At 43.3% G+C, this 27976-nt stretch overlaps 1 protein-coding gene across 3 annotated transcripts in view; it reads left to right on the plus strand.

Annotated features, from left to right (window-relative positions):
• The window catches only part of PTPRM (protein tyrosine phosphatase receptor type M), a 752167-nt gene that overhangs the window by 601857 nt on the left and 122334 nt on the right, over positions 1-27976 (plus strand). For 2 of the 3 annotated variants that reach the window (XM_082853409.1, XM_082853410.1), the window contains exons 16-18: positions 1390-1464; positions 1694-1720; positions 6473-6660. In XM_082853409.1, coding sequence (XP_082709535.1) covers positions 1390-1464; positions 1694-1720; positions 6473-6660 — 290 coding nt within the window. The remainder of the gene's footprint in view (positions 1-1389; positions 1465-1693; positions 1721-6472; positions 6661-27976) is intronic. The other variant, XM_082853411.1, reaches the window with a different exon arrangement.

Here is a 27976-nt window from a genome sequence, read left to right on the forward strand (position 1 = left end):
ATCAGATAAATTGGATGGGATTGACTCTACCTCTTAATGACAGGGGGAAGAGAAGGTGTTGTAGTTAAATCTTGAGTGTTTCAGAGGAAGATTTCAAAGAAAAATAAGCACGTTTACAAGGATTTAAAGGCCTGATAAGACAACATGTAGGCATGCAGCTTTCACGCTAAATATAGTAAACAGGGAGCATCATCTTTATTTTTCATAGAACAGATCGTAGCATTGTGAAAAGCCCTCTCAATATCCAAAATAGGAGCAGGGTGAGGATTTAGCAAAGTACAGAAGCATTGACATTCAGAATGTTCTCCAGAAGCCATGTGTAGACACACTCTCATACTTAGTTGTAAAAGTCAGTTCAGTGTGGTAGTAAAATTCTGCAAGCAAAGGCTAGAAGTCAAAAGGGAAATTAATGAATTTCTTAATCCAAAATGGCGACTGTGCATGTACCAAAATGTTCATTGCAGCTCTATTTACAATAGCCCGGAGATGGAAACAACCTCAGTGCCCATCATCGGCTGAATGGATAAAGAAGATGTGGCACATATATACAATGGAATATTACTCAGCCATAAAAAGAAACGAAATTGAGCTATTTGTAATGAGGTGGATAGGCCTAGAGTCTGTCATACAGAGTGAAGTAAGTCAGAAAGAAAGACAAATACCATTATGCTAACACATATATATGGAATTTAAGAAAAAAAAATGTCATGAAGAACCTAGGGGTAAGACAGGAATAAAGACCCAGACCTACTAGAGAATGGACTTGAGGATATGGGGAGGGGGAAGGGTAAGCTGTGGCAAAGTGAGAGAGTGGCATGGACGTATATACCAAACGTAAGGTAGATAGCTAGTGGGAAGCAGCTGCATAGCACAGGGAGATCAGCTCGGTGCTTTGTGACCGCCTGGAGGGGTGGGATAGGGAGGGTGGGAAGGAGGGAGACGCAAGAGGGAAAAGATATGGGAACATATGTATATGTATAACTGATTCACTTTGTTATAAAGCAGAAACTAACACACCATTGTAAAGCAATTATACTCCAATAAAGATGTTAAAAAATAATAATAAAAAAAATTTTTTTTTACAAAAAGAAAAAAGATAGCTTCTTTCATAAAAAAAAAATGGCGACTGTGGTTGTGGGTTTTTTTCCTTCATTTGTGGGATCAGAAAATCTTTTCAGTGATGAAAGGGGGCATGTCCTCTAAAGTACAAGTAACTCCCCACAGAGACAGTGGAGACTGATAGTATTTACTACACAGACTCGGGTAAACCTCTGTTGTTTCTTTGGTCAACAGTCTACCCAGTGTCGTTTCCCCAGGAGTGACCTCAGGGCCATATTTTCTGGTGTTGCTTCTCTACCCCCACTGACATGCCTTTTCTCTTATTTACAGCTGTGTCTTCACCATCGTCCTTTACCATGAAAACGAACACCCTGAGCACATCGGTGCCTAATTCCTACTACCCAGGTAACATAGCTTTCCGTTGTTTCATCTCTTCATAAACCCTGAGCAGTCAGAATCACCCAGGGCTCACTTTGCTGCCCAGGTTGCTTTAGGAGCTTAGCGTGTTTGAAGTGTTGTAACCCGATGCTTTCTATGGCTTTCTGCGGGAAAACTGGGGGGGCCTTTCATCAGTCATTTACTGTTCTTTCTCTTTTTACTTTCTCTGCATTGACCTGCTTATGATGTATGACAGACCCATTTGTGCCAACTGCAATTTTAGGTGAGAACATTTCCCTTTATCACAGTTTATTACAGGAGTAATTTCTAAAGTCAGTGGCCACTCTGTAGGAGACGGCAGTTTGATGCAAGGATCATAACCCGGACACGGGGGTGGTGGATGGCCTGGAGGGGTTGGGGGTGGGCATAGATAATAAAAAGACTTTCTCTAAACAATCCCCATTGATAAGAAGGGTTTGCCGTGTGTGTGTGTGTGTGTGTGTGTGTGTGTGTGTGTGTGTGTGTGTGTGTGTGTGTGTGTGTGTGTGTGTGTGTGTGTGTGTGTGTGTGTGTGTTGGAATGATACCAAAAGGTTCCAATGAACGATCCCAGCTCCAGCGCTCTCCCTGTCCAGGTTCAGAATTAAAAGTCAGCTTTGATCCCAAGGAAGAACACAGTTTGTCATCACTCAACTGTGTACTTGCAAGACCTAAAGTCTGTCCAAAGTGGTGACAGTCATAAATGTGAAAATAGCTTCTTATTATTTTCACTTATTGCTAAGCACTGAAAACAGCAGTTTCAAAAATAGCATTTTTCTAATTCTGCCAAATGCTTTGCAGAAAAATCATCACAGTAGAGCTTTGGCCCCCTCCCCCTCCTCGGAGCTACCCAGGGCACCCCCAGCATTTCAGATGTCTGTCACACAGTGGAATTTCAAAGGAGCCGCTGTTCTCGACAGCAAAACGACAAGCTGACACTTTATAATCACATGGTTTATTATGTGTCGGATGTCACCGGAAATGAAATAAAATGTTAGCCCCCATGGGACAGAATGCAATTAAGGTAGGAAATATTCCCAGTGGGGGGTTAAAGAAAAAAAATCCCATTTGTCCAGATATAAGAAGGGTGAGGAGAAATGGCATTACCTGGCCATGATAGAACCAAACAAGCATGAGCTGCTGTTGCCTTTGAGACCGTAGCCCGAGCGTACCCGGCTATGTTCTCTATCAGTACTACTAACCTTACAGAAAAGGAGCACAACACAGATGACTTCAAGGTGTATAACCATCCCTCGCAGCCAGAGCTCCATCCTCAGCTGTGCCAGTCCTGCTTCCTAACTCTCTTTACAAGGGTTTATATCTTGGCAACATAATTTTCCCCCCTATGCTTCTCTTTTCTCTTAAGTTGTTATGATTTTTATGTAGAGGGTGTTGGGTTTTTTTTCCCCCTTATGGTGTTTTCTGGGCTTGATTAAGCAAGTTTGTTGCTTGAGGAAAAAATGAACTCAGACAGAAGTTGAAGAATGGACCTAAAGCAGACGTTTTGAATTTGCATCATTTTGAGGACTAATAAACAAACCCCACTAAAGCTGCCACCTTTTAATCCTGACCGTAAGGGAAAGAAAGCTGCATTTTTATCCTTTTCATAAGTGAGGGGCACAGGCTAATCTTAGGTGCCCGAACAATGCAATCTAAATGCAGATGACATTTGCAGAATCTCTTGATGGGAAATTTGTGATTTCTTTGTGTGCCTGGCATTCATTCCTCAATTCCTCTAGTAGGTGTTCTGACCTTGGGGGAGCTATGAGTGGGGAGGGCTGAGATGTGCATTGTCAGAGGGAAGAAAATGTTCAGATTTCACAGCAGGATTTAGATAAGCTTATTAAACAAATACCATCTTTTAAAGTTGGGGCTTTGTTATTACGAACACTAATGACATCTTTTAAAGTTGGTTAGGCTTCTCTACAGAGAGAGAGTCACTTGAACAGACAATTCAAATAGCAGAAATGATGCACATTGTGAAAAATAAGTCAGCCAGATCAACAAATAACTGTTACTGTGTTGAGCTGGTACCAACCTGCCAATGTGACAAATGGCGGTGCTTGGGGACTCTCCCTTCCACGTCACTCAGTGCGAAGGTGAATCCATATGTTACATAGGTTATCACTTGAAACCATGCAATGAAGATATGCTGTACATCTACCCTGGCACTTTTGGGGAATAGTGCTATTTCAATTTACACTAAGACAGGAAGACGTGTTTTGCTGTGACTCACAGCTTAGCACAATTAAATCCTCGAGTGCATTTTATTCTCACAGGCTAAGGTGCCCAGCCCTAATGTATAAAGCTTTAGCATGCCTTTATATCATTTTCTTGCAAAAAAAAATAGCTAGATAGATGGATAGCGAGGTAGGACCATCGCCTACCTCAAAAGCAGCATCCATTTCAGTTCAGGATTTTTCAGCTGGTTCGTTGGAAATTCGAGACAGTTTGTTAAAGAATGTAGGTAGAATGAATTCTCAGTTCTTAGAAAACCATCGGAACTTTTAGTGAGTAGCTTTATTTCTGATTTCCTCTTAGCCATAATTTTTAATTAAAAATTTTGGGTGGGTAATTTTTAACAAATATAGGAAGGTAGTGACAAATGATGTCTTTTATCAGTAATCACTCTTTTTGAAGAAGTCAGAGGAAACTGATGAATCACTAATTTTGATGGAATCAAGATTTTCTGCTAGTTCAGGTGACCAAATTTCAGAACAGATATCACACCAGAAACCGTCAGTTTCCTTGTGGGCAGCTATGTTCTCAGTAATAGTGTTCTTTTCTTAGATGATCTGGTCGTGTTTAAATGCTTTAAGACGTGTCCACATAATAATGAGGTCAAGATATCGTAGTGCAGTGGGGGTGATACATACAGTGGTGACAGTGGTGACTGTTCTGTGGACTTAAAACTTCCAAGAATGCCTCGCCCTGGGATCAGAGCACTGTGAGGTTGCCAGTGGATCCACATGGAAGACCCACATGGTTCATTTGGGGAAGTGTAGAAGGTCAGTCCACAGTGGAGGGCATTTAATTACGTTCATCCCAAAAGGTGCAAAACTGAGAGAACGAGAGGCACAGAGGGGAAACTAATTAATGTTCCATGTATTTGAGTATAAAGAGCAGAACTTCCTGCTGGAGCAGCTGAAAGCTCCAGGGCTTCAGGGCTTCAGGAGGGAGCCTCCCCTACATCGTGAGCTTGGCAGTTGCCAGCAAGCAAATCCGATGAGAAAATGTCCCGGTTTATTTGCAACTGTTCTAGTAGATGGGAACATATGAATTTCTAAATTTCAAAGCAAATCCAAATGAAAAAAAAAATCATAAAATCAACTTACCACCTTTTTTATTTTGTCTTTGTGTCTTTAGCCACCTTGTAGTGATCCAGGTACCATTTCAGCAGCAGTACATAGCTACACACCTGTGTGCCACCCTTCATACCATGCATCCCAGGTGCTTTGCAATGCAGATAGGAGTGAGGTTTCAAAGCCAGGCCCAGCTCACCAAGCGCCCTTGAACTAAATTTCCTTTGGAGCTGAACTTCTCAGTTTAAACAAACAAACAAAAACCCATAGCTGAATTCCCTATTGATAAACAATCTGGTCATTTTTTTCATTGAACTTATCTTTTCTTATATGTTTTCACTCTTTATGCCTGAAATCAATTTTGATTTAATGTTCTCATTTTAAGTGACTTTCTCATTATATTTTGATGAGACAGACCCTCAGTTGTAAAATGGCTGAGGGGATTCAGCATTATAATGAGTTAACCTGTACAATGTGGACTCTTAACCTAATAGCACCTTCCTGCATAAGACATTTTTTAATAGCTACAATTTCTGCAGTTCATTAATCTAATTTACTAGGAGTCTTCCATTAAAATATAGCCTCTTTAGGCTTATTTGACCAGATTCTGACATTAATTTTGTAATACAATTTGGTTGACTTGTTCAAGAAATTTAAGTGAGAAAATGTATGGAGTACAACTAAGACTTATTTAGTCATTACTTGGTTCATGGGGGATGAAAAGCAATTATGATACTATTTTAACCTCCTTTTCTTATTGAGTGCTTAAATTAAACACCTCCATCCTAAGGTGATGGGAGAAATGAGGCTCTGCCCTCTGACCACCTATGAATAGAAAACTTAACTGTAAAATTAAAACACAAAATAAAAACTACCTGTACTTATTCACGCAGTACTATTGCTTATGCCCTGTTTCCTTTTTCTCCTCCTCTTTTCTCCTGATATGTATCTTCTTAAAAGTGCCTATAAATGGTAAGTTCCCCCATGCGCCCGCCCCATGGAGAAGGTGTGGAGGGAATGGGGGGGGGGTGTCTTCTCTGTAGAACAAAGCCAGCTGGTTCTGCTGTGCCTTGGCCTGCATGTTAGCTCCTGTAGATCATCCCATGAGTGCTGTGTTGGCCCACCGTATCCTGTCCAGCTTTCTGATCCTGGAGCATGCGAAGTGACTTATCCAACCAGGTTCCTTTCTCTCCCCCTCCCGCCCCCCCAGTTATCTTGGATCTCATGTATCATGTCCACGTTTTCATTGCTAGCTTTGTAAGCCAACCCATCTTGTGCACTTTTTCTTTGCTCACAGAACATTCATACAGAGTTGATTTCCATCATCATACAAACGAGTTCACGAATCTTCGGAAGAACACAAGACTGGTTTTGCACCAGGCCTTGATGAAGTTTCAGACTGAAACTTCGATGAACTTTAGCCCCCGAAGGCTAAAGGATTCTTACCAACTAGCTTTGGGAAAGCAAGAGATCGTTTGGACTGCTTTGTAAAAACAAAGATTCCTGCCGCATCCCTACTAGTATTGCCAACCCCACTGAAATCTCTAGACACTTAACTTTTCTTTTTTGCTGAGCCATCACGGGGATCGTGGCAGCCGTAGGTTGAGGGGATGTCAGCAGCCTCTTCTTAGATTCTCGGCGACCCCGTTGTAGCTGCTGGTTCCCCTCATTTTTTCCACGGCCTTCTCTTCCCAGACGAGACACACACGATGGCCAGTGACACCAGCAGCTTGGTGCAGCCCCACACGTACAAGAAGCGTGAGCCGGCCGACGTGCCCTACCAGACGGGGCAGCTGCACCCTGCCATCCGGGTGGCCGACCTGCTTCAGCACATCACGCAGATGAAGTGCGCGGAGGGCTACGGCTTCAAGGAGGAGTACGAGGTGAGCACGCACCCCGCACCTGGGCTCCCCCTCCGCCCGCCTGGGCGCGGTGCCCGGGGGCTCTGCGACATCTCCCGTAGCCGGGGGGGCCCACGAGGCCGCCAGGAAGGGACCAGCTGTTTCATCCCTGGATCCATTTCCATCCAGCGGTGAGACTTAACCACCAGGGGGATGTCCTACCTTAAATTAAAAGAGGAGAAATACTTCTTCGCCTTTTTCTTTATTCTGCATAAATACGCCATGAAAACAGAGGCCTGCCAGGCTCTCTTCCCCATTCCTCACCACCTTTCCTGGCTTTTCCTATAATAAAGTCTGATGTTAAATCCCAATAATTTTGAGGGTTATCTCAGGAAGAAGCTGTCCACCTAGAACAGTTGTAGGCCAACCAGCAGTGTCTTGCATGGAGATGAGATGGCAGTAGAGGGACCGGCTAGTGTCACGGCAGTGACAGCTGTCACTGTCCCGCCAGCCCAGGGAGCAGGTCGCTGTCCTGCGATCCAGTGCAGGCAGCCCTTGGGGGCCTTTCCAGGAACAGCGATATATAATCTGGCACCGTATAGAAATGTAGGACTCACCCCTTTCACAGCCTCTGTCCTCAGCCTAATTCTGTTGGAAAGTCTTTCCCAAACTGAAGAGAATTAATTTATTTGAAGAGTCTGGTTCAAAAGAGCACACCTTCACTGAGTGTGTGTGTGTGTGTGTGTGTGTGTGTGTGTGTGTGGTGAGGGGGGAGGAGGAAGGGGCTTGGATTTCTCTGTTACCTTATTAAGTAAAATTAGTTCCCAATCACTGGTGAAGATAAAGTAGCAGCATGCTTACAGTAAAAATAGGATTAGAAAGCCACATGGCTTTTTAAATCTAAGAACGTGTTGCTGGTATTGCATCTACCTGACTAGCTCCTAGTTGGAAAACATCTTGTCTGGAATTAGAGTATTTTTAAAATCAGTTTCTACCACCCACCCCTATCCTTCGACGTTCAAACTCTGCTTCTTTCTCCTCTTGGGAGGCCCTCATGATGCCTCAGTTTTATGCCCCAGATGCTGCATTATCTTGGGTTTAGCTTCATTGTCCAAGGCTCGTTACAGCAGTCAGAGCCCCACCACTGCTCTGCTTCTTTGAAGGCCAGGTCTTTGTTCAACGCAGGCAAATACACAGACACACTTTGCTCTGCTGACACGTGTGTCCTCACGTATTACCAATGACCGCAGTTCAGAAGACTGCAAAGCCAAGAAAACAATCACAAACCAGGGCCCAAAGGTTTGATTTAAGTCCAGAAAACATTTCCAAACGAAGTTCTGCATTTTAGCCATCCTGAAATTCTTAGGTTTGCCTTTAGTGATTTAATTCATAATTCAGTGAAACTGACCGCCTTTGCATATTTCCTCCTGCACTTTTAAAGGCTGGCTTAGGAATTAATAGGATTAAGAGCAAGACTTCCAAAAGCATTAATATCTTATGAAAGACAAAATTAGATTATTGAGAAAATATCAGCCTAATGAATAGAGATGATGTCTTTAGTTCTGCCCAATCTTCTGAATGCAGATAGTGCTCTAATATTTATTAAACATGTTAATGTCAAAGAGATTAGGTATAGGCTCAAATAACAATTCGTAAAATAACCTGAGTCCAATTTTTCATGGACTATTTTAAAATACCTACCTTAGGACTTCTAATAACACACCATAGATGATGTGTATTTGAAAGTATGCAGAAAATCGGTTCCGATTCACATCTCCTGAGGAAATACGATTTATAAGTGCAAACTGAAACAGTGTATACTCATCTGAAGTGTGTTATAATTGATGATTGAGTTGTTATACTCTGCAATAAAATGTTGTAGTAGGGCTTCCCTGGTGGTGCAGTGGTTGAGGGTCCACCTGCCGATGCAGGGGACCCGGGTTCGTGCCCCGGTCCGGGAGGATCCCACATGCCGCAGAGCGGCTGGGCCCGTGAGCCATGGCTGCTGAGCCTGCGTGTCCAGAGCCTGTGCTCCGCAACGGGAGAGGCCACAACAGTGAGAGGTCCGTGTACTGCAAAAAAAAAAAAAAAAGGTTGTATTAGTTACAGTTCAAAAAACTCTTTTTCCCATGCTAGCTATTCAGTGGATCAGAGAAGACTGTTTCTTTTTTTAATTTATTTTATTGAAGTATAGTTGATTTACAATGTTGTGTTAATTTCTGCTGTACAGCAAAGTGATTCAGTTATACATATATATTCATATTTTTTCGTATTCGTTTCCATTATGGTTTATCACAGGATATTGAATATAGTTCCCTGTGCTGTACAGTAGGACCTTGCTGTTTATCCATTCTATATATAACAGCTTGCCTCTGCTAATCCCAAACTCCCATTCCTTCACTCCCCCATCTCCCTTCCCCCTTGGCAACCACAAGTCTGTTCTCTATGTCTGTGAGTCTGTTTCTGTTTCATAGATATGTTCATTTGTGTCATATTTTAGATTCCACATATAAGTGATATCGTATGGTATTTGTCTTTCTCTACCTGACTTACTTCACTTAGTATGATAATCTCTAGTTGCATCCATGTTCTGCAAATAGCATTATTTCATTATTTTTTATGGCTGAGTAGTATTCCATTGTATATATGTACCACATCTTCTTTATCCATTCATCTGTCGATGGACATTTAGGTTGTTTCCATGTCTTAGCTATTGTAAATAATGCTGCTATGAACATAGGGGTGCATGTGTCTTTTCGAATTATAGTTTTGTCTGGATATATGCCCAGGAGTTGGATTGCTGGATCATGTGGCAACTCTGTTTTTAGTTTTTTGAGGAAGCTTTATACTGTTTTCCATAGTGGCTGCACCAACTTAACATTCACACCAACAGTGTAGGAGGGCTCCCTTTTCTCCACACCCCAGAGACAACTGTTTAAAACTAACATATACAGGTATCCAATGATCACATTATACACCCCAAAGTTACACAATGGTATGTGTCAGTTATATCTCAATAAAACTGAGGAGGGGGAGAGTAAAAACTTTTCAATGCCAAAATCATTATCAGCTTTTTTTAAAAGAAGGAAGGGAAAAAAAGAAAAAAGAGCAAATACTAGAGAGGAAAGTGGGAACAAATAGGAACGTGCTATTGGGAGAAGTATGAGGTGGAAAGTTCTGTTAGGAATAATCCTAGCACTCAGTAATTTTCAGGTTATTAAGTAGCCCCCCTCCTGGGGGCAGGGTGCGGATATGGGTGGGAGGACCGTGGTGGGACAGAGTAAACGGGACATGAGAAGTGATGCTGGCACAAGGGTAAATCTATAGAGTGGCCGCAGGGAGAGGGGAACACCTGCTCAGTCTCTCACCTACATCCCGAAGTCCCGCCTCTCCCTCGCCATCCTTGCCTGCACATGGCTGTATCCCTCTCCCTCGCCGTCCTTGCCTGCACATGGCTGTATCCCTCTCCCTCGCCATCCTTGCCTGCACATGGCTGTATTACATGCCCACATCTTCCCTAGAGGCACAGCCAAGCTTATGGGGATTCATGGGGCAGTGGCAAACCCCAGCTGCCATTATCCTGCTCGACTTTCTTTAGAGAAAAATCCCAGGGGATTTTTATTCCAGTGTGAATCTGGAAACATCCTTAAGCAGTTATGTTTTAAAGCCCAGTTTGGCTTTTAGAACTCTAACCAAACGCACCTCTTTGAATCTTGCTGTGAAGTCTGCAACCTTCCCTCAAACCCACACCAAAAGTCAGGAGTGTGTGGCTGCCTGGTGTCGTGTGAAGCTCGAGGATCAGATGGTAAGAGGCCATGGTTTGGAAAGAGGCTCTAGTACCAGACTGTGGATATTCCAGCTCAGCCTGGACCAAGCTGTCTAACCTCCTGGGCCTCAGTCTCCCCATCTGTAAAATGGGATAACTATAGTATCAACCTCATAAGAGTATTGTGAGGCTTGACTCATTTAATGCATCATAAGTACTAGAATTGAATCTGATATTCAGTGGCAGCTTTAGCTAATAAAAGAGGAAAGGACTAATTTATAATAGGATCCAAGGCAGGGTATTCACCCCGTGGTCTTTACAGGGAAACTGTGTCAATTACAATTTCAGTACCTCTCCTGTGTTCACACTCTGGATAGATAGTTCACTTACCATGTATCATCAAAACTTGCCATTCAAAAGTAACTTAAATAAATAGGTAGGTTTGACTCTGTGGACAAAGAGTTTGAGAACTGAGAAGTTAAATATTTTTTTCTTTTTTAAAATATTGGCGTATAGTTGACTTACAATACTATATTGGTTTCAGGTGTACGACATGGTGATTTGATATTTTTATAGATTACCCGTCAAAGTTATTATGATATTATTGACTGTATTCCCTGTACTGAATATTACATCCCTGTAACTTACTCTTTTTTCTTTCTTACAGTTTACCAGATAAAATACAGTTTGCTCAGTTAAACCTGAACTTCAGATAAACAGAATAATTCTTTAATATAAGTATGTCCCAAATAGTGCATAGGACATACTTATACTAAAAACTACTCACTGCATATATGAAACTCAGTTAATATTTAAAAGTATATGCTGTTGGGCTTCCCTGGTGGCACAGTGGTTGAGAGTCCGCCTGCCGATGCAGGGGACGCGGGTTCGTGCCCCGGTCCGGGAAGATCCCACATGCCGCAGAGCGGCTGGGCCCGTGGGCCATGGCCGCTGAGCCTGCGCGTCCGGAGCCTGTGCTCCGCAATGGGAGAGGCCACAACAGTGAGAGGCCCGCGTACTACAAAAAAAAAAAAGTATATGCTGTCAACTTTTATTGTTGGAACAGTATTTTCATATCTAAGTTAGAAAAGTCCTAAGGGATGGTGTAGCTACAGACCACAGAATACGATCTTTTAAACAATGGTTCTATGCGTGTCTTTGCAAGGTCGGATTTGGGGAAAAGCTTACCTTAAGCTGCGCTTGTTAGTTCACTGGAGAATACCAAGCACGTGGGGTGAATGTGACACGTCTGGGTGCTGGGGACACCGAGTGCCCTGCCCTCAGGAGTCTCCCTCTGCAGGAGGAAGCAGTCATGGGGTGGTTGTAGCACCTCTTATGAAACCTCACAAGAGAGATTTGCGTTAGTACTTTGAAGGCTAGGGGTGCAAGTCTGGGCAAGGATGAGTTTTTTCCTTGAAGGATGTGTTGGAGTTGGCCAGGAGAAGGCAAAAGAGTGGGATTCCAGATAGACGCGGAAGCAAGAGAACGTGGGCAGGCAGGGCGCTGTCATGAAGGGCCATGTGTCCCGCCCAGAAGCTTGTACATCACTCTGGCCGCCGTGGGAAGAGAAGAAGAATTCAGGTAATGCATGCATCTCATTCCTGTACCTGGAGGGAGATCTGTTCACACAAACAGCTTAATTTTTAAGTGCTGTTGTACACGGCACACAGGAACTGCTTGAAAGATAATAATCCACACCCAACAAGTAAAGGGGAGATGGAAGATGTATTTACTGGAAAAGAGGAGTATGAACTACATCCTTTCTCCCCATGCAAAAAAATGCAATGCAGTGCTTGGCTTCCAGATTTGTTGAAGCGATGAATTACTTCAATTCGGAAGCATTTCTTGGGGGAAACCATCAAGAAAGCCTCAGGTTGCCGCCGTGACTCAGCACAATCACCCAATCAGTCGGTTTTCTTCAATGCATGTACGTTGGGAAACACCAGCCACTTAGACTGTAAAATACTTTTGAAATAGTGACTTTTTCTCTGTTGACACTGTTTCAACAAATTCGTCTTTATCTTTTCCAAGACAGAGATGTCTGAAAACTGGCCTTAACCCTGGAAGGGTTCATTACCGCTCAAGTAGCCGACTGAAGTGTGTCCAAACCAGAGGGAAAACATGCTGGGGATAAGACAGAGCAGCACTGAGTGCAGAAGATTTTGTTTGTTTTTGTTTTTTGTTCTAACAAGATCATCATATGGCATCTCTCACCAGGGAAGTGCAATAATTTGATTCAAAGGAAACTCAGACATGAATCACAGTAAAAAAAGTAAACAGGCTGAATTGAACAGAAAATGGCATGTTGTCAGCAGACTGGTTTGGGGATCTCAGGAGAAAGACCCAGTGGAAAGGGCAAGTTTGTTTACGTTGCTACAAAAGAGGAGCTGGTTCTTTCTTCCAAAAAGCAAAGATCAGTCTGTGCTAAGCGCTTGGAGGGGATCCGTGGGTTTACCAGAAGTGGAGAAAGGAGACCAGCTGCACTCAGGAAGCAGTGGAGGCCTGAGCGGCCGCCCCAACAGACTCCTGGGCCTTTATCACCTGGAGTGAAAAGGAAGATTCTCCAGCTCTGCCCTGAGCCAGCAGGCCCTGCCCTAGATGTGGGAGCTGCTCCCTGCTACCTGAGTGGGACGGAGGGGGTCCCAACCTCAGGGGTGACCCTGCACAGTTGGAGAATGAATTCCTGCCCCTCTGTCATCCCCAAAAGGTCTTCTTTGGTCCTGGATTTTTGAACTGATCTAATTGTCTTCTGGGATCCAAGCAGAGAAACATTAACCTGAAGTAGGAAAATAGTTGTGCAGTTCTGAAAGAATGTATGTTGCTATCGTTGTAAAATTAAGATAAAGGAAGGACAGCAATTTAAAACTACTCCCATGGACAGCAATTTAAAACTACTCCCACATAGGGCCTCCTGAAAAACACTGATGGCACTCTTTTATTAGCTAATAATTAATATTGCTCTGGGGCACAAAAATTTATTTTCCAGTTACTAGATCTGAAATGTATAAACCTAAGTAACTCGTGGCAGCTACTTCTCAGACAACTATGTGTGTGTGTGCATATATGTCTAAACTTATTTAGAAAAGCATTATCCTGCCCCCACCTACTTTTATCCTGTGTGTTTCTCTAGGGTACAGACACGGATGATTAATTTTATAATTGAACATGGAGACTGGTTTTTTGCTCAGTTTAAATTGGGGAATTGGAGGCTTTATGCCAAGATCTTCAGACTTAAGTACAACCTATGCGTTTTTCCAAGGAACCTGGAGTTTTTTAAACATGTCTAACTCCTAGTAGCTCCTTGTAGATCTTTTTAAAATGTATGGATTGTAGGGGCTTCCCTGGTGGTGCAGTGGTTGAGAGTCCGCCTGCCGATGCAGGGGACACGGGTTCGTGCCCCGGTCCGGGAGGATCCCACATGCTGCGGAGCAACTGGGCCCGTGAGCCATGGCCGCTGAGCCTGCGCGTCCGGAGCCTGCGCTCCGCAACGGGAGAGGCCACAGCAGTGAGAGGCCCATGTACCGCAAAAAAAAACCAAAAACAGACAAAAAAAATGTATGGATTGTATATTTTCCCCTCTCATCCTTCCCGTTTTCTAAGTAAAACAGCTGATTTTGTTAAGTGTAAGCACAGTGTTATATTTGATGGCTTTGTCTATATTTGACAAAGTGTGGTGAGCTAAGGAGGAATTGTCTTAGCAAAAAAAAGTCTCACTTGCCCTCCAAATCTGAGTCTCATTTTGGTTTGTTTTTTGTTTGTTTGTTTGTTTAATTTACTTGCCTCGCACCTCAGGGAAGCCAGTGAAAACTAAATAGAGAAAACCACTCCCTGAAAAACCACTTCCTCCCCATGGAGCCTGAGTTCTAATTGCTGAGGAGATGCCCTTAGACAGCAAGGCCCTCAGCTGGGAAGACAGGCCAGCATCCCCAGGTGGGCGGCAGTGCCGCTGGGGAGAAGGGTGCCCTGTGCCTGGTCCCTCCCCGTGCGGGGCTAGTGGGCTGGTACCTCTAGAAAAGTTCTAAGTATAGTGCCCATGGCCGCTTTGCTGGGTTTTGAAAACAGAGGCCGAGGCAGGTGGAATGAGAGGTGCTTTTGTGTTCTTACCTGCTGGAACCATTGCTGACACAGCTGGCCCATGCTCGTGGGTGGTGCAGCGTGAAGGCACCCCCTTCCCCTCACCTCCAGCCGGCACACTCTTCAGATGCGCTTTTCAGTTCCCGCTTCACATTCTGAGGCACCAGCTGAGTCCATCAGTTGCCACAATCAGTGCAGGTTATTTTCTGTCCCACAGGACACAAAATAAACAAAACAAAACCATTGAAAGCCAAGGATGGGGACGTGGGGGAGCCTTGGCGAGCTCTGCAGATACATTGAGAATCACAACAGCTGCGCCTCCAGTGGCTGCCGCAGCCGAGTAAGTTTTGACATTTTTTTTCCTTTAATTATTACGGTGATGCTGAGCCAGGTCCATGCGAAAATGATAAAAAAAAACTCCTGTGTGAAATTTTGAGGCTGCTTCAAGCTGTTTGGGGAAAATCAAGTGTGTGTGTTTATGAATACTTTCTTAGTAGATGAAAATCTCTGCGTATTTTAAATAACGCAACAGAGGCGGTTGATTTTTACTGTGAATACTCGGTAGATTTTTCACTAAACTACAAATATAAAAGTGTCTGTTTTATTTGTCACATGCTCCATTTTGTCATGCTTGCTTTCAGGACGTCTTATGTGTTAGCTGATTTTTTTAATCCAGTTTCCTTTTGCCCACACTCCTGATAATATCCTGGACTCAGAAAACTTCGGAAAATTTAGTTAAAAATTGTTACTTCCCACGACTCTCTATTCCTCCCTCTGATTTTAGTTCATGGGGGTAGACCTTTTCCAGTTTGTTTGGAGTAGTTCTAGTTCACCGTCTGGTTACCATTTTGAAGCTGGTGATTAGAACTATCTTTATCTCCCCCGGGAGGAGTTAGGCGCTTTCCCCACTTGTTAACATGCTTTTAGTGTCGGGTGCCATTAGTCACAGAACCCAGCCCAGAAGGGACTGTCGGGATGCCTGTATCCCACACCTGCCAACCTCGTGTGTATCTGGTATCAGGTGGATGCTGTCACCGCCTGCTGACCTGGTCCAGCTGGCTTCAGCACAGTGGTATTGCCCCTCCCCGCGACCTCCCCTCAGCACCTCCCAAGTCCTATCCCAGCACCTCCCAAGTCCCCCTCCCACCGTTTCCAATTCCATCCCTTCCTCTCCCAGCCCACCGGCCGCCCTCATCTCTTGCCCACCCCCTTGTAACTCTCCCCGACCTCATCTCTCGACATTTACTCTCCCCTTTCACATCTACCCTCCACTCTGCAACCAGTTTTGTTTGGGAAACACAGATGTTATCACATGTGATGCCAAAACATCTGCTCTGGATTCTTTGCAAAATTAGGCCCCTCCTTAGCAGAGAGTGCTCAGTCCTCCGGGACGCGGCCCTGGGCCTGCTGCAGGCTGTCACTGTAGCCACAGCAGCTTCCCGCCACGTGCCTCAGGCCCAGCTCCTGCCACCTTTCACACCCTCAGCACCTCGTGTCTCTGGGCTGTGCTCCACGTCATGGTTTCTGCCTCGAGTGACTCCCAGCTCCTCCTTCACCTGCCAGCTCCCTTCAGACCCAACATGGATGTTACCAGACACCAGGCCGTCCGCGGTCTCATAGCTCTGCGTTAGAATAACATAGTGGGCAGTAATAATACCGTGGGCAATGTATTAACTGATAATATGGTAAAGTGTACATTAATGGATTATCCAATAGATATTTGAGAAACACTGCTAAATATGTTACTTTACATTTGTTGAATTGATTTCTCTGTATTTCAACACATACACCCCTAGAAGGGGAAATGAAGTTAAAGGTGGATAGAACTATTACAAATACACACTCAGAATGGTACACATCATCACGTAGGAGCAAGTGGGTTAGCAGTGTCCAGCCAGGAAAAACTGTGCTGACCAACCTGAACCTTACCAATACCTGTCACTTAAAAATGGGAAGAATGGCATGGTTCCATCTGATCATTTTTACCCACTGAATGCCAACCATATGTTTAAAAAAATTAGAGTAAATGTTTCTGTTCCATATTTGCTTTCATTTCTTTTTTAATCCCTAATAGAAATAATGTAGAAATATCTAGTGACTTCAATGCATTTCAAAACATGACTATTGCAAGAGAGAAACTGTATGTCATCCTACACAGATTCAAAGCTCATAAAGGTAATTTGTGTTATCATGGACATATTTTCAGGGGGAGCAAGGTTTTGAGGGGTGGACTTTTCATGAAATCCTGCTTGGTTCCTAGAATGATGATGATGATGATGTTGATGGTTAGTCTAGCCCTAACCCTAATGTAGTAGCACTCTACAAAGATACACACACAGAGAGACATAGATATTTCTAACCACAATGCTCTTGCACTGTTATCACACCCATTTTACAAATGAGGGAATGACTCAGAATGTAAGTCATTTGCCCAAGGTCATCCCACTTTGGAGTGGTGGGATTTACTCCATAATCTGTTGACTCCAAAGGCCACGTTCTTTTCCACTACACCACGTAACTTCTTCATGGAACACCATGAAACACAGACCTGCAGAAGTTAACCTTGGGTTTTATTGATTTGACTTGTGGTTTCATGGCAGGAGCATTGTTTTACTCTGTGCAGTTTTATTTGCTTTGAAGGGTTCTGTCCTTTGGCAGAGGACAGAGCCAGCCCCGGGGGCCCCGCTGACAGCGCCAACTCTGGTTTGTTTCAGCATCTCAGCATCAGCAGATGCTGCCCTTTAACCTTGCTCAGCATCTCAGCTCCAAGAGCACGGTCACTCCAACATTGCTCCTGCGCTGGCTTTTCCTTGTCAAGAAATGCAGGGAAATTATTCAGCAGATATCAGCCAGCCTGGCTCGTCGGAAACCTACCAGGACCAGGTATAAGCTGAAATCAAGCTGCTGCTCTTGAGGGGCATAGATCCCATAGGCTGTCTCCCTGGATTGCTGCACGACTGCCAGCCAACCCAGCAGAGGGAGGGAGAAGAGGAAGTGTAGACGCACGTTGTGTGTGAAAGCTGAAGGTCTTCTCAGAGATCCTCTCTGGAAGGGATTCTGGAAGAGGTTGCACCTTTTTTCAATGAGGTGATTCAACATAACGGTAACAACCTTGTGAACTGGATCTCTGACCTCCAGGCAAGACCAAGATAACATGTCTCAGCTTCGACTAAATGATGCAAAAAATAACCAGTTGAAAAGGCAATTATTCTTTTTCAAAGAACAGTGCTGGGAAGTAGAAAGGACAGTGGATTGGCCATGAGAAGACTGGATCCCAAGTCTTTGACCTGTCACGTCACTGAAGAGTCTCGCTGAGACCCTAACCCCAGACCCTTGAGCAAACCACTCACCTCCCCTGAAGCAAGTGGGTCAGTTCCGAAAACCAAGCGCTTCCTAGAGTCTCTGTATCATTAGTCGAGCAGTCACCTTGGTGATGTTGGACTCCCAGTTTGGTTGACACATCTCCACGGACGGGATGTTTTTTGGTTCATGCTTCTCCATGGATGGGATGTTTTTTGGTTGATGTGTCTCCATGGATGGAATGTTCTCCAGTGGGCAGCCCTGACCAGCTACCTGAAAACCGAAGCCTGGCGGTCACTGGTGTGTAGAGGGCCGTCACTGGGGACCCGCGGGCAGTTCTCTGGCCCCCTCTTGCCAGCTTTGAGTTTATTCAGCATTTCTGAACGAGGGAGTTTCTGTGCCCTTCCTCTTTTTTCCTCCTCTCTTTTCCCTGTTTCAACCTCTTCCCACTCTCATTTCTAACTCCCACCTCATCTCCAAAACACTGGGAAGGCCAAGTGGAGAGAGTGCAGTAGTGACATTAGTACTTTTTTTTTTTTTTTTTTTTTTTTTTTTACGGTACGCGGGCCTCCCACTGTTGTGGCCTCTCCCGTTGCGGAGCACAGGCTCCGGACGCGCAGGCTCAGCGGCCATGGCTCACAGGCCCAGCCGCTCCACGGCATGTGGGATCTTCCCGGACCGGGGCACGAACCCGTGTCCCCTGCATCGGCAGGCGGACTCTCAACCACTGCGCCACCAGGGAAGCCCGACATTAGTACATTTTTGTATAAAGTCCTCACCGTGTCTGCAAGGTGTTTGTGATCAGAGTTCCACTCCATCTCTAATCCTCACTGTCCCCTTTTGTAAGGATCGTGAATAATAAGGAAATATATGGATTAAAAGTTTGGAATTAATTTCTTTCACATTTTATATTATATAAATCCACATTATTGTTACATGTCTTATTCAGACCAAAATAATATTGAATCAGAGGCCAGAGCCTTTTTGATCTGTCTCTGAAAAGAAAGAGAACATGCTGACTTTTCCAACCTCTTCTGAAAGCAGAGGAGCTTTACGTCCTCAATGGGCTTCACCTATTATTCAGTATCTTCGAAATTTTTAAAACTTCTTCACTCCCTTTATCTTCCATTGTTGCCCTTTAGGGACACGTGGGAAACCTTTCATCTGTTTACTTCAGGGAAATTTACAAGAGATACTGAATAATTATAATGCATTCAGTGTAATTATAAACGTCTAGCGTATGTTTTTATATGTATTGTATTTATGTGCTTTAGGTAATTATGCATTTGAGTTCCTTGCCAATTTTATGGCCAAAATATTTTACTTGGCTGATTACTAAGTGTATTTTAAGCTTACTTCTTGAAACATGAAGAGAATATACTATAAATCCAATTAACATAATTTATCTGCCTAAAGAGAATGCTTGATTTTATTTTCTTCTCTATTTTAATGATGAAAACCATTTGTAAGGATGCAAAGTAACAAAATATGTTTTTAAAGGTTTCCAAGTCCCGATTTTATCGTGTTTTTTTAAAAAGAAAATTTTGAAAGAAATTTGAAATTTTAAGAAAAGTGTAAAGAGAAAAAAAAAAGACAATAAAAATCACCCATAAACCTACTGTCAGTTTTCAGTAAGTTTCCATCCAATGTTTTAATGCATTAGAATCTTTTTATAAATCGTTTCATACCTTGTCTTTGCCATGAACACTGCTATAAATAATTCTTTGGATTTACCTCCATTATTTTCTATAGATAGATTTCAAGAGGTGGAATTAATGGTTCAAAGTATATAAAATGCTTAAGTTTCTTTATGAACCTGTATGTTGAAAGCTTGCTTTCCAGAAAAATTGAACCAATTCACACACGCCGTTAGCACTTTGCATGAGAATGCTTACCTCAACATACCAGCACTCAAATAAGCATTAGTCTTTTTCTTTTTTATCATCTTTGCCAGCTCGATAGGTAGAAAAAGAGTATCTCATTATTGCTCCATTTGAAACTGGACATGTCTTTATATGTTCACCAGCCACGTGAAAATTTTCTTTTGTGAACTGTTCATATGCTTTGCCTGTTTTTTTACTAGGGTGTTAATGTCTCCTACTGACTTGTACGACCTCTTCTATGCTTGCTTTGTCCTTCTTTAAAAATGTATTGGCTGTCCTTAAGCTTTATGCTGGCATCATTTTAGAATCACCCTGTCCATGAAAAATGGGCATTTCATGAGGCTGACATTTTATACAGTCAGCTTTATGAAAAACGCCGTAATTTTGTTTGGAACTGCATGGGATCCACTTATAAAGTTCGGGAAAATTGACTTCTTGGCAATATTGGATCTTTATTTGGATCTTCTTTTATATTTTTCAGCAGAGTTTCAAAATGTTCTCCATGAAATCTTGTACATCTTTTAGTTATGTGTACTTATTTGTTAAGGTAATAGTATCTCTTAAAGTTACATTTTCTTTTTATTGCAAGTATATAGAGTACATGTATAAATATATAGAGATACAGGTATATAAGTATGTGTGTGTACGTATGTGTGTATGTATGTATATTTGTATGTTGCTCCTTTGTCCACAAACATTTCTCAGCAATCTTTATTTCAGTCATTTCTCTGCAGATTATTCTGCAGGCTAATAACCATGGTGCTGTACTTCCCGTGCAGTGGGGCCTCTGCCCTCCTTTGCTGTTGGTTACTGATGGCATTTGTTACTGATGGCAGTCGTCACTCTCGGCCACCACCTTCCCATTACCAGAGATCCTTTCTGCTGTAGCCACTTGTGTTTCTCCCCTCTGATTGCAGACCCCCCAGTTCTGCTCATCGCCTTTCCACACAGGATGTACATGTGGATGGACTGAGCATCCCTGTCTAATTTCCCTTTCATACGTGGATCTCTGTGGTCTTCATCATTCACGTGAGCCCCGATGTCCCTCTGAGTCACAGTGCTTTTGGAAAATGGGATAGTATGTTCCGCTCCCTGTGCTTTGTCACCTCTTCTTTCCTGCTTCCCTGGGCTCACCATCCCTCTTCCTCTCTCTCATCACTGCCTGCAGCCTGGACTTGAGCCAAGCACACACATCTCCCATCACAGCTTCATTCCTTCCTCTCTTCCTTCCACTGCTGGGCCTTCGGAGCTGTGTATAAAAGCTCTAATTTATTTTTTTGGTGTTTTCTTCTTTTCATTTATTTTATGGAAGTATAGTTGATTTACAATGTTGTGTTAGTTTCTGCTGTACAGCAAAGTGATTCAGTTTTATATATATATATATATATATATATATATATATATATATATATATGTTCTTTTCCATATTCTTTTCCATTATGGTTTATCTCAGGATATTGAATATAGTTCCCTGAGCTATATAGTAGGACCCTGTTGTTTATCCATTCTGTATGTGCTAGTTTGCATCTGCTAATCCCAAACTCCCAGTCTATCCCTCCCCTATTCCCCCCTCCCACTTGGCAACCACAAGTCTGTTCTCTAAGTCTGTGAGTCTATTTATATTTTGTGGATAAGTTCATTTATGTTATATTTTAGATTCCACATAGAAGTGATATCATATGGTATTTGTCCTTCTCTTTCTGACTTACTTCGTTTAGTAGGATAATCTCTAGGTCCATCCATGTTGCTGCAAATTGCATTATTTCATTCTTTTTTATGGCTGAGTAGTATTCCATTGTATGTATGGACCACACCTTCTTTATCCATTCATCTGTTAATGAGCTTTTAGGTTGTAAAAGCACTAATCTTTAAACAAGATCATCCCGGTGAAAACATCTCCTCAGTTGTCAGAGGTTGGGGGGGAATCAGCAGGTACAGTGGTGACAGTTGGTCTGGGTGGGTCATTTTATAAGTTGTATGTGCAGTTCAGTTCCTGTATTTAGAAGCAATCCAGCCTGTACTGTAAGTCTGGTGAGCAGGAAAGAGGAGAAAATGGACCTGGATAAACAATTTAAAACTGATAGAAAAGTACTTTGCTGAGAAGCCCCGTGTCGTTTGCCGATTTTCCCTGGCCCTTTTGAAACTCCTCTGCGTGTTAGTTCTGACTGTCTGCAGGGCTCCCACTGACCGGAGCGTCGAGTGGCGCTGGTGGGTGGCGCTGGTGGGCGGTGCTGGTGGGCGGTGCACATTGTCATGCTGCTCCACGCCTTGTTGGTGGGGAGTAAACCTTTCATAGAGCCTTCAGTGGTTTATGTTTTGTTTAGGATCTCGATGTCCAATTTTCTTGTCAACTTTTTGTTCATAGCCTGTCACAGATCTCATTAACGCCACTGACCTCTTAACCATTTTAAAGAGCGTAGGGTGGGTTGCAGAACATGGCATTTGATCTCTTTTGCACTAAATAAAAATTTTTAATTTATGAGTTTGAGTTCTAGCCATGATTACTGCCTTGGTCAGGTAACTTTACTGCTTTTTTGATTTTTAAAATGCCAGTATTTGACATCAGCATTCCCATAAAATAAATGATTCTTCATAACTGCTTTTCCAGTGCTTTTCCCATGTGACTCTTCCCAATAGTTTTCCCCAAAAAATTGAGTAGTGGCTGTCACGATTCTTGTGAACTAGCAATTATGTCAAATAATTTAATCAGTGCTTGAACTGGGCCGGCATTGCTCTTGGAAGACCATTTTTCAGAATGACCTACCCCTGAGCATTTGTTCCATAATTAAACCTGTAAACACTTTTTCCCACAAAGACCCTCAGAAGTACGGTTAGACATTCAGAACCTTCAGGGAAGAGCCTGTGCACCACTGCTGGGCAGAGTTAGCAAACTCTGAGCAAGGATGGGCAGGAGTCAGAGTTCTCTGTCGTGCAGTGTCATTGTCAAGAGCCTGCATACATAATTAATCAAGGCAGAGCTCATTGGGGTTTTGATTGACATCAGACACCATTCCGTGTGTTGAAGGACCACTAGCGGGGTCTCCCCTTAATTTACGGAACATATGATTCTCCTTCAACCAGAGTCACTGTGGAAAATGTGTTTCTTCTGCAGCCTGCGATGGTATGTTCTGTGAGAAAGTGATGCTCTAAAAATTAGGACTAGATTTTAAAATCATGATTAAATGGATGATAAAAATCACAGCATCCGCTTTCAGATGTGTCCGTTTGGTTTATGAGAAGGCTAGTAATGAAAAAGGAAAGACTTTAATGCCTCCAAGAGACTCTCCTGTGTTCGGACCTTTGCAGAAAAGCAAATAGGAGAGCAGGTGAGTAAAGGAATTGCTGGCCATTTAGATGAGGCATGAATAAGGGCAGAAAGTCTAAACATCTCAAGACATTTCAAATGAGACCCCTGTTACGTCTGTTCAGGCCCCGTGTCATCCAGCGCTCTCTCAGTCAGCTTTGCTGTGCTGGTTGCTAAATATAAGACACACCATTTTTTAAATTTTTATTTTATATTGGAGTATAGTTGATTGACAATGTTGTGTTAGTTTCAGGCGTGCAGCAAAGTGATGCAGTTACATACATGTACGAGTATCTATTCTTTTTCAAATTCTTTTCCCATTTAGGTTATTACAGAATACTGAGCAGAGTTCCCCGTGCTATACACTAGGTCCTTGCTGGTTATCTATTTTAAATGTAGTAGTGAAAACACACCCATTTAAAAAAAAAAAAGTCCCAGCGTCCTCCTTGTGCTGCTGATACAAGGGCACACTCTGCTCTGGGTGCCCCCTTCTGGTGCCTCTCAAAACCTCCAATCCCTCATTTAGAAGAAGGGGTTAATGTCTCCCCATAGGACTGCTGTGGGAATGATATTCTGTGTGTGCATCCATGTATATGCATAAATATAGAAATAGACCTTTTACCTGTGTTCTGGAACTGGGCCCCTCCATTCTTGGGTCACTGCCAGAGCTTTGAGCCACCATATCTGATGGAATCAGTTATCAGACCACCACCAGGCTTCAATTTCCTGTGTCACGTTGAAATATTATTCACTCCTCTGTGCTTGGAACCCCCGGTGTCTAAAGCACTGGGTGGTTGTGACTCCCATTAGCGAGCTTCAGCCCACGCCTCCTTGTAGCTGCTTCTCTGTGGTAAAGATGCCTCACTTGGGGCAGAGCATCTCCTCCCTCATCTCCACGCCTCTGTCTTTGTTGCAGGCATCGCTTGCCTGCGCTTGGAGCCCAGTCTCCATGAAGCTTCCCCACCCACCCGTCAAGCCCTACCTGATTTCTCCAAACCTTTACCGCACGTGAGGTTCTGCGCCACATAATTCACCCTCTCTTTACATACCGCTGTTACCCTCTGCTGTCTGTGTCGTGACTGTGACCACTAGATTGTAGCTCCTCGGAGGATGAGGCCGTCTGCTCTTTGGTGTGGTCTCCGCACTGTCCGGCACTATGCTCAGCCCCTAGTAGGCAGGGTGGTTGTCTGGGGCAAGGAACCTTTTACAGGACTGTCTGATGATGTGTCAACACAGACCAGTGGTGCCCAAGTTTGACAACCAATCATTAGAATTTCATGGTTTTGAAAATTATTAGAACCAGGTGGCGGGCGTCTTCATGGTGGAGCTTGGAATAATCAACCTTCTTGTCGAAATAGCAACTAACACTTGCTGAGCATGAGCCAGGGGCCACACTGGGCGAAGCCCTTCCACACATTATCTGATTTAAGGCTCACCACACCCTCCCACTCTGGACAGGAGGAAACTGAGGCTTAGGGAGGTTCATCTTATACCCGTGTCACAAATCACGCGGGTGCTGGATTTGAACCCAGACAGCTGCACCTTCTGGACACAACAGGGAGTCAGGGTCTCCCTCCCTATTTCCCCTGCACTTTGACCCTTAAGATGTGAAGAGGTAGGAAAGATCGGGCAGTTGGTACAGGGGTCCTGTGGACGTCAGACACCCAGAATGCTTGACAACTTCCTACTCATTGGGTTGAGTGGCAAGTCACAATTTCCTAAAATGTAAAGAAATGGTAGAAATGTTGGAAATTAAGTGTACTGACTACATGACTCTATGGTGTTGATGTAGAACTTTCATCTTGTAAACTGACCTTGTTTTATTCATTCCGTGTGTACGATTTTCACTTTATTTGAAGGTGTTAAGAGTCAGGTGTAAGTGTAGATTTGCTCCAATTAATACTCAAGGGGCCAGAGGAAGGAAGCTAAAGAGAGCCAGGGCGTTTGTCCTTTGGCCCTGGCCACCCACGGGATGCCATATTGCACTTAAACATTGTAATAGTTTTTCCCAGTAAGTGCAATAGGTGTGATCGAGTAAAGGAACAGTGGAAAAGAGACATCGAAATGATTTAGTCGATGTTCCATATGTAGAAATAAATGTATTTCAAAAGTCAGTCTTCCAATTATACAACTTTCAAAGCTAACTAAGTAAAATCCTCCAGGGTAAAGGCAAAGCTTAAAGTGACCAGGATTTTTAAAGCATGCTCTTTTGTTTGTGGGGGGGTGTTGTGAATGTGTGGCTTTGTGTGTTTAAAGTTCTCAAGTGTGATGAGCTGGGAAGTGGTCCACGGAATATCGTAGGTAGGCTGCCAGAAGTGCTACAGCTTTTCAAATAGTTTCTGCCTCTAGCACAGTAAGTGAATCTTCAGGTAACAGTGACTTAGGTGGAAAAGGCAATATATTTTTTGTGCCTGTAACTTCACATTAGTTGGAAAAAAAAGTAGGATAGGGAAAAAAACTATGGAAAACCATAAGCACGTCTGCACAGTAGGATTTTGGTTTCTCAATATGTAATGTTTCATCATGATGTTCTGAATGGGTGGCACACACTCCTTCCTTAGTTCTTTTTTGGCCAACCTCCTACATGCATCTCAGTGCACACCCCCTGTGTAATCCAAGAAACCACCTAAATCAATCTCTAATGAAAAGGAAAGGTCTGGAGTCTTTGTAAACATAGTATTTATATAGCAGTCAGAGCTTCCTAAAAGTTCTTATTTGGGGAGCAGTGCGACAAACAAAAACATCGGCTGTCTTCTAGGCTGAATATTTGTAATATTTTACAGCAGCTAATTTAACTCGAGGACACAGTTCTAATGAAAGAAGTCATAGGACAAAAAGGTAGAGCTGAAATACATATCTTCGGTGTCCTTGTAAGTCTGATAAACTGCCATGCTGTCCTAAGCTTCTGCAGAACAGAAAGTGAGGAGACCCACTGCAGAAAACTGAATTATACATAATGTCATTAAGCCTCCACCTTCACTTTTGATTGAGAGATTTGCTGCAGGAGACAGTGAGAGCAGAGGCAAATGAAAAAATAAATAAATGAAAGACCTGATCACATTATACATTTTGGTAGAAATGTAATTGCTTATAAGTTCACCTGAAGTTCTTGGGTATGTTCAAAGTCATGTGTAGCTGCTGACGATAAGAACAGAGCCATGGCCCACAGCATCCTCGTGAACTCTGAGTGTAACCCTCAGGTAGATGGGCACGGAAGTAAGAAGTGCGCTCGCCAGTGATGCTGGCATCGGCACGTACTGAGTAACCGCAAACCCTCCTACGTATTGAAGTGGTCGCTCTTTTTCTTGCCCTGTTTTTCCACCCAGAGATGTATTTCTGTAGATAACATGCACTGTTTACTTCTTTTTTTTAAATTGGTTTGCAATGGTGTGTTAGTTTCAGGTGTACAGCAAAGTGATTCAGTTATATGTACATATATATATATATATATATATATATATATACACACTTATGTATATATATATTCTTTTTCCAATTTTTTTCCACTGTAGGTTATTATAAGATATTGAGTATGTTCCCTGTGCTATACAGTAGGTCCTTGTTGGTTATCTATTTTTTATATAGTAGTATGTAACTCTTAGTCGCAAACTCCTAATTTATCTCTCCCCCTGCCTTTCCCCTTTGGTAACCAAAACGTTGTTTTCTAGGTCTGTAAGTCTGTTTCTGTCTTATAAATAAGTTCATCTGTGTTGTTTTGTTTTTTTTTTTTTTAGATTCCACAATTAAGTGATATTATGTGATATTTGTCTTTCTCTGCCTGACTTACTTCCCTTAGTATGATCATCTCCACGTCCATCCATGTCCGTTTACTTCTTTTCCAAAGTGATTTTGTAACTGCTTCTTAGAAAGCATGTCTCAACAGACAAGCTCATTAGGAAGGTTATGAAATCCCCTTTTCCAAGATGATGTATCCTGGAAAATGCTCTCATCTGTCAAGGATGATCTCAATGTGAGCATTTTGAAAGGATGACCGTGCAGTCATGCCCTCTCTTGAGGTCATCATCTAGCGTCAGGACTGTGACATGGAAACATCAGTGTACTTGTACGACTTCATAACTCGGGGGCCCCACATAGCAGGCAGAGCTGGAGAAAGCAGCGAGATCCTTTTCTGACCCTTAATTAACTTCCAGGACTCTGCAGACTGCCGCTGGCTCTTAAGCATCCCCGTACAGTTCTTAATTAGTTCTAGCTGCCGGAGTTGCCCACCCTGTATCACTGCAAGATAAGCCCTAGCGGGGGAGTGGGGTAATAGCCATCGTAAGCCCGTGGACCACATTTCCTCTTGTTTGATGCTGTGTCTTGAAGGCCATGGCGGTGGGGCATGTCTGCCTCTGTGAGTAGGTCTGTTTCATCCCACACATCACAGGACCATAGTGTTGGGACAGAATGTCTCCCTGCTTTGTGTGAACTATGGCTCGACGAAGAAATCAGTGATAATGCACCTCCAGAAAAATTAAGCGTATGAATGCTCGCTATGGAAGAGATGTTCAGAGAAGCAGAAACTGCAGGTTGTGTCTCTAGTTCTGCATGTCACCTGCAGGGAGGGCATGTGTCCTGGAGAGCCTTGTGGGGTCCTCAGGGACATAGAACCTTTTCACTGTCATAGAACTGCCATAACCTTTTATGTCCGGAAGGGCCGTGCTCAAAGGCTTTGGGAGTCATTAAGGTGATCCCTGCAACAAGCGTACTACTGCCACGTGCTTTGTACCAAGTTAAAAGGGGGGATATGGACCCTGTCTTGGGGCAACACATAATTTAACCTAACCGTGGTGATGAAAATAACATAAAATGCCGCATATGAGATCTGTAAAGAAAACTTAAGTGGTGCATACTGACAGCTATAATGGAATTGGGTGTGTGGGGGGGGGAAGATCATTGGAAACTAGAGAAGAAAGCACACAGAAGAGGTAGGTTTGAGCTGAGTTGTAACAGATCAACTTTGCAGGGCAAGGCCAGGAAGGGCCCCCCTGCTGAGCCACACCACACCCCCACGGAATTGGATCCTAGGAA

Source organism: Leucopleurus acutus (assembly GCF_964270905.1).
Source record: "Leucopleurus acutus genome assembly, chromosome: 13".
NCBI classification, from domain to species: Eukaryota; Metazoa; Chordata; class Mammalia; order Artiodactyla; family Delphinidae; genus Leucopleurus; species Leucopleurus acutus.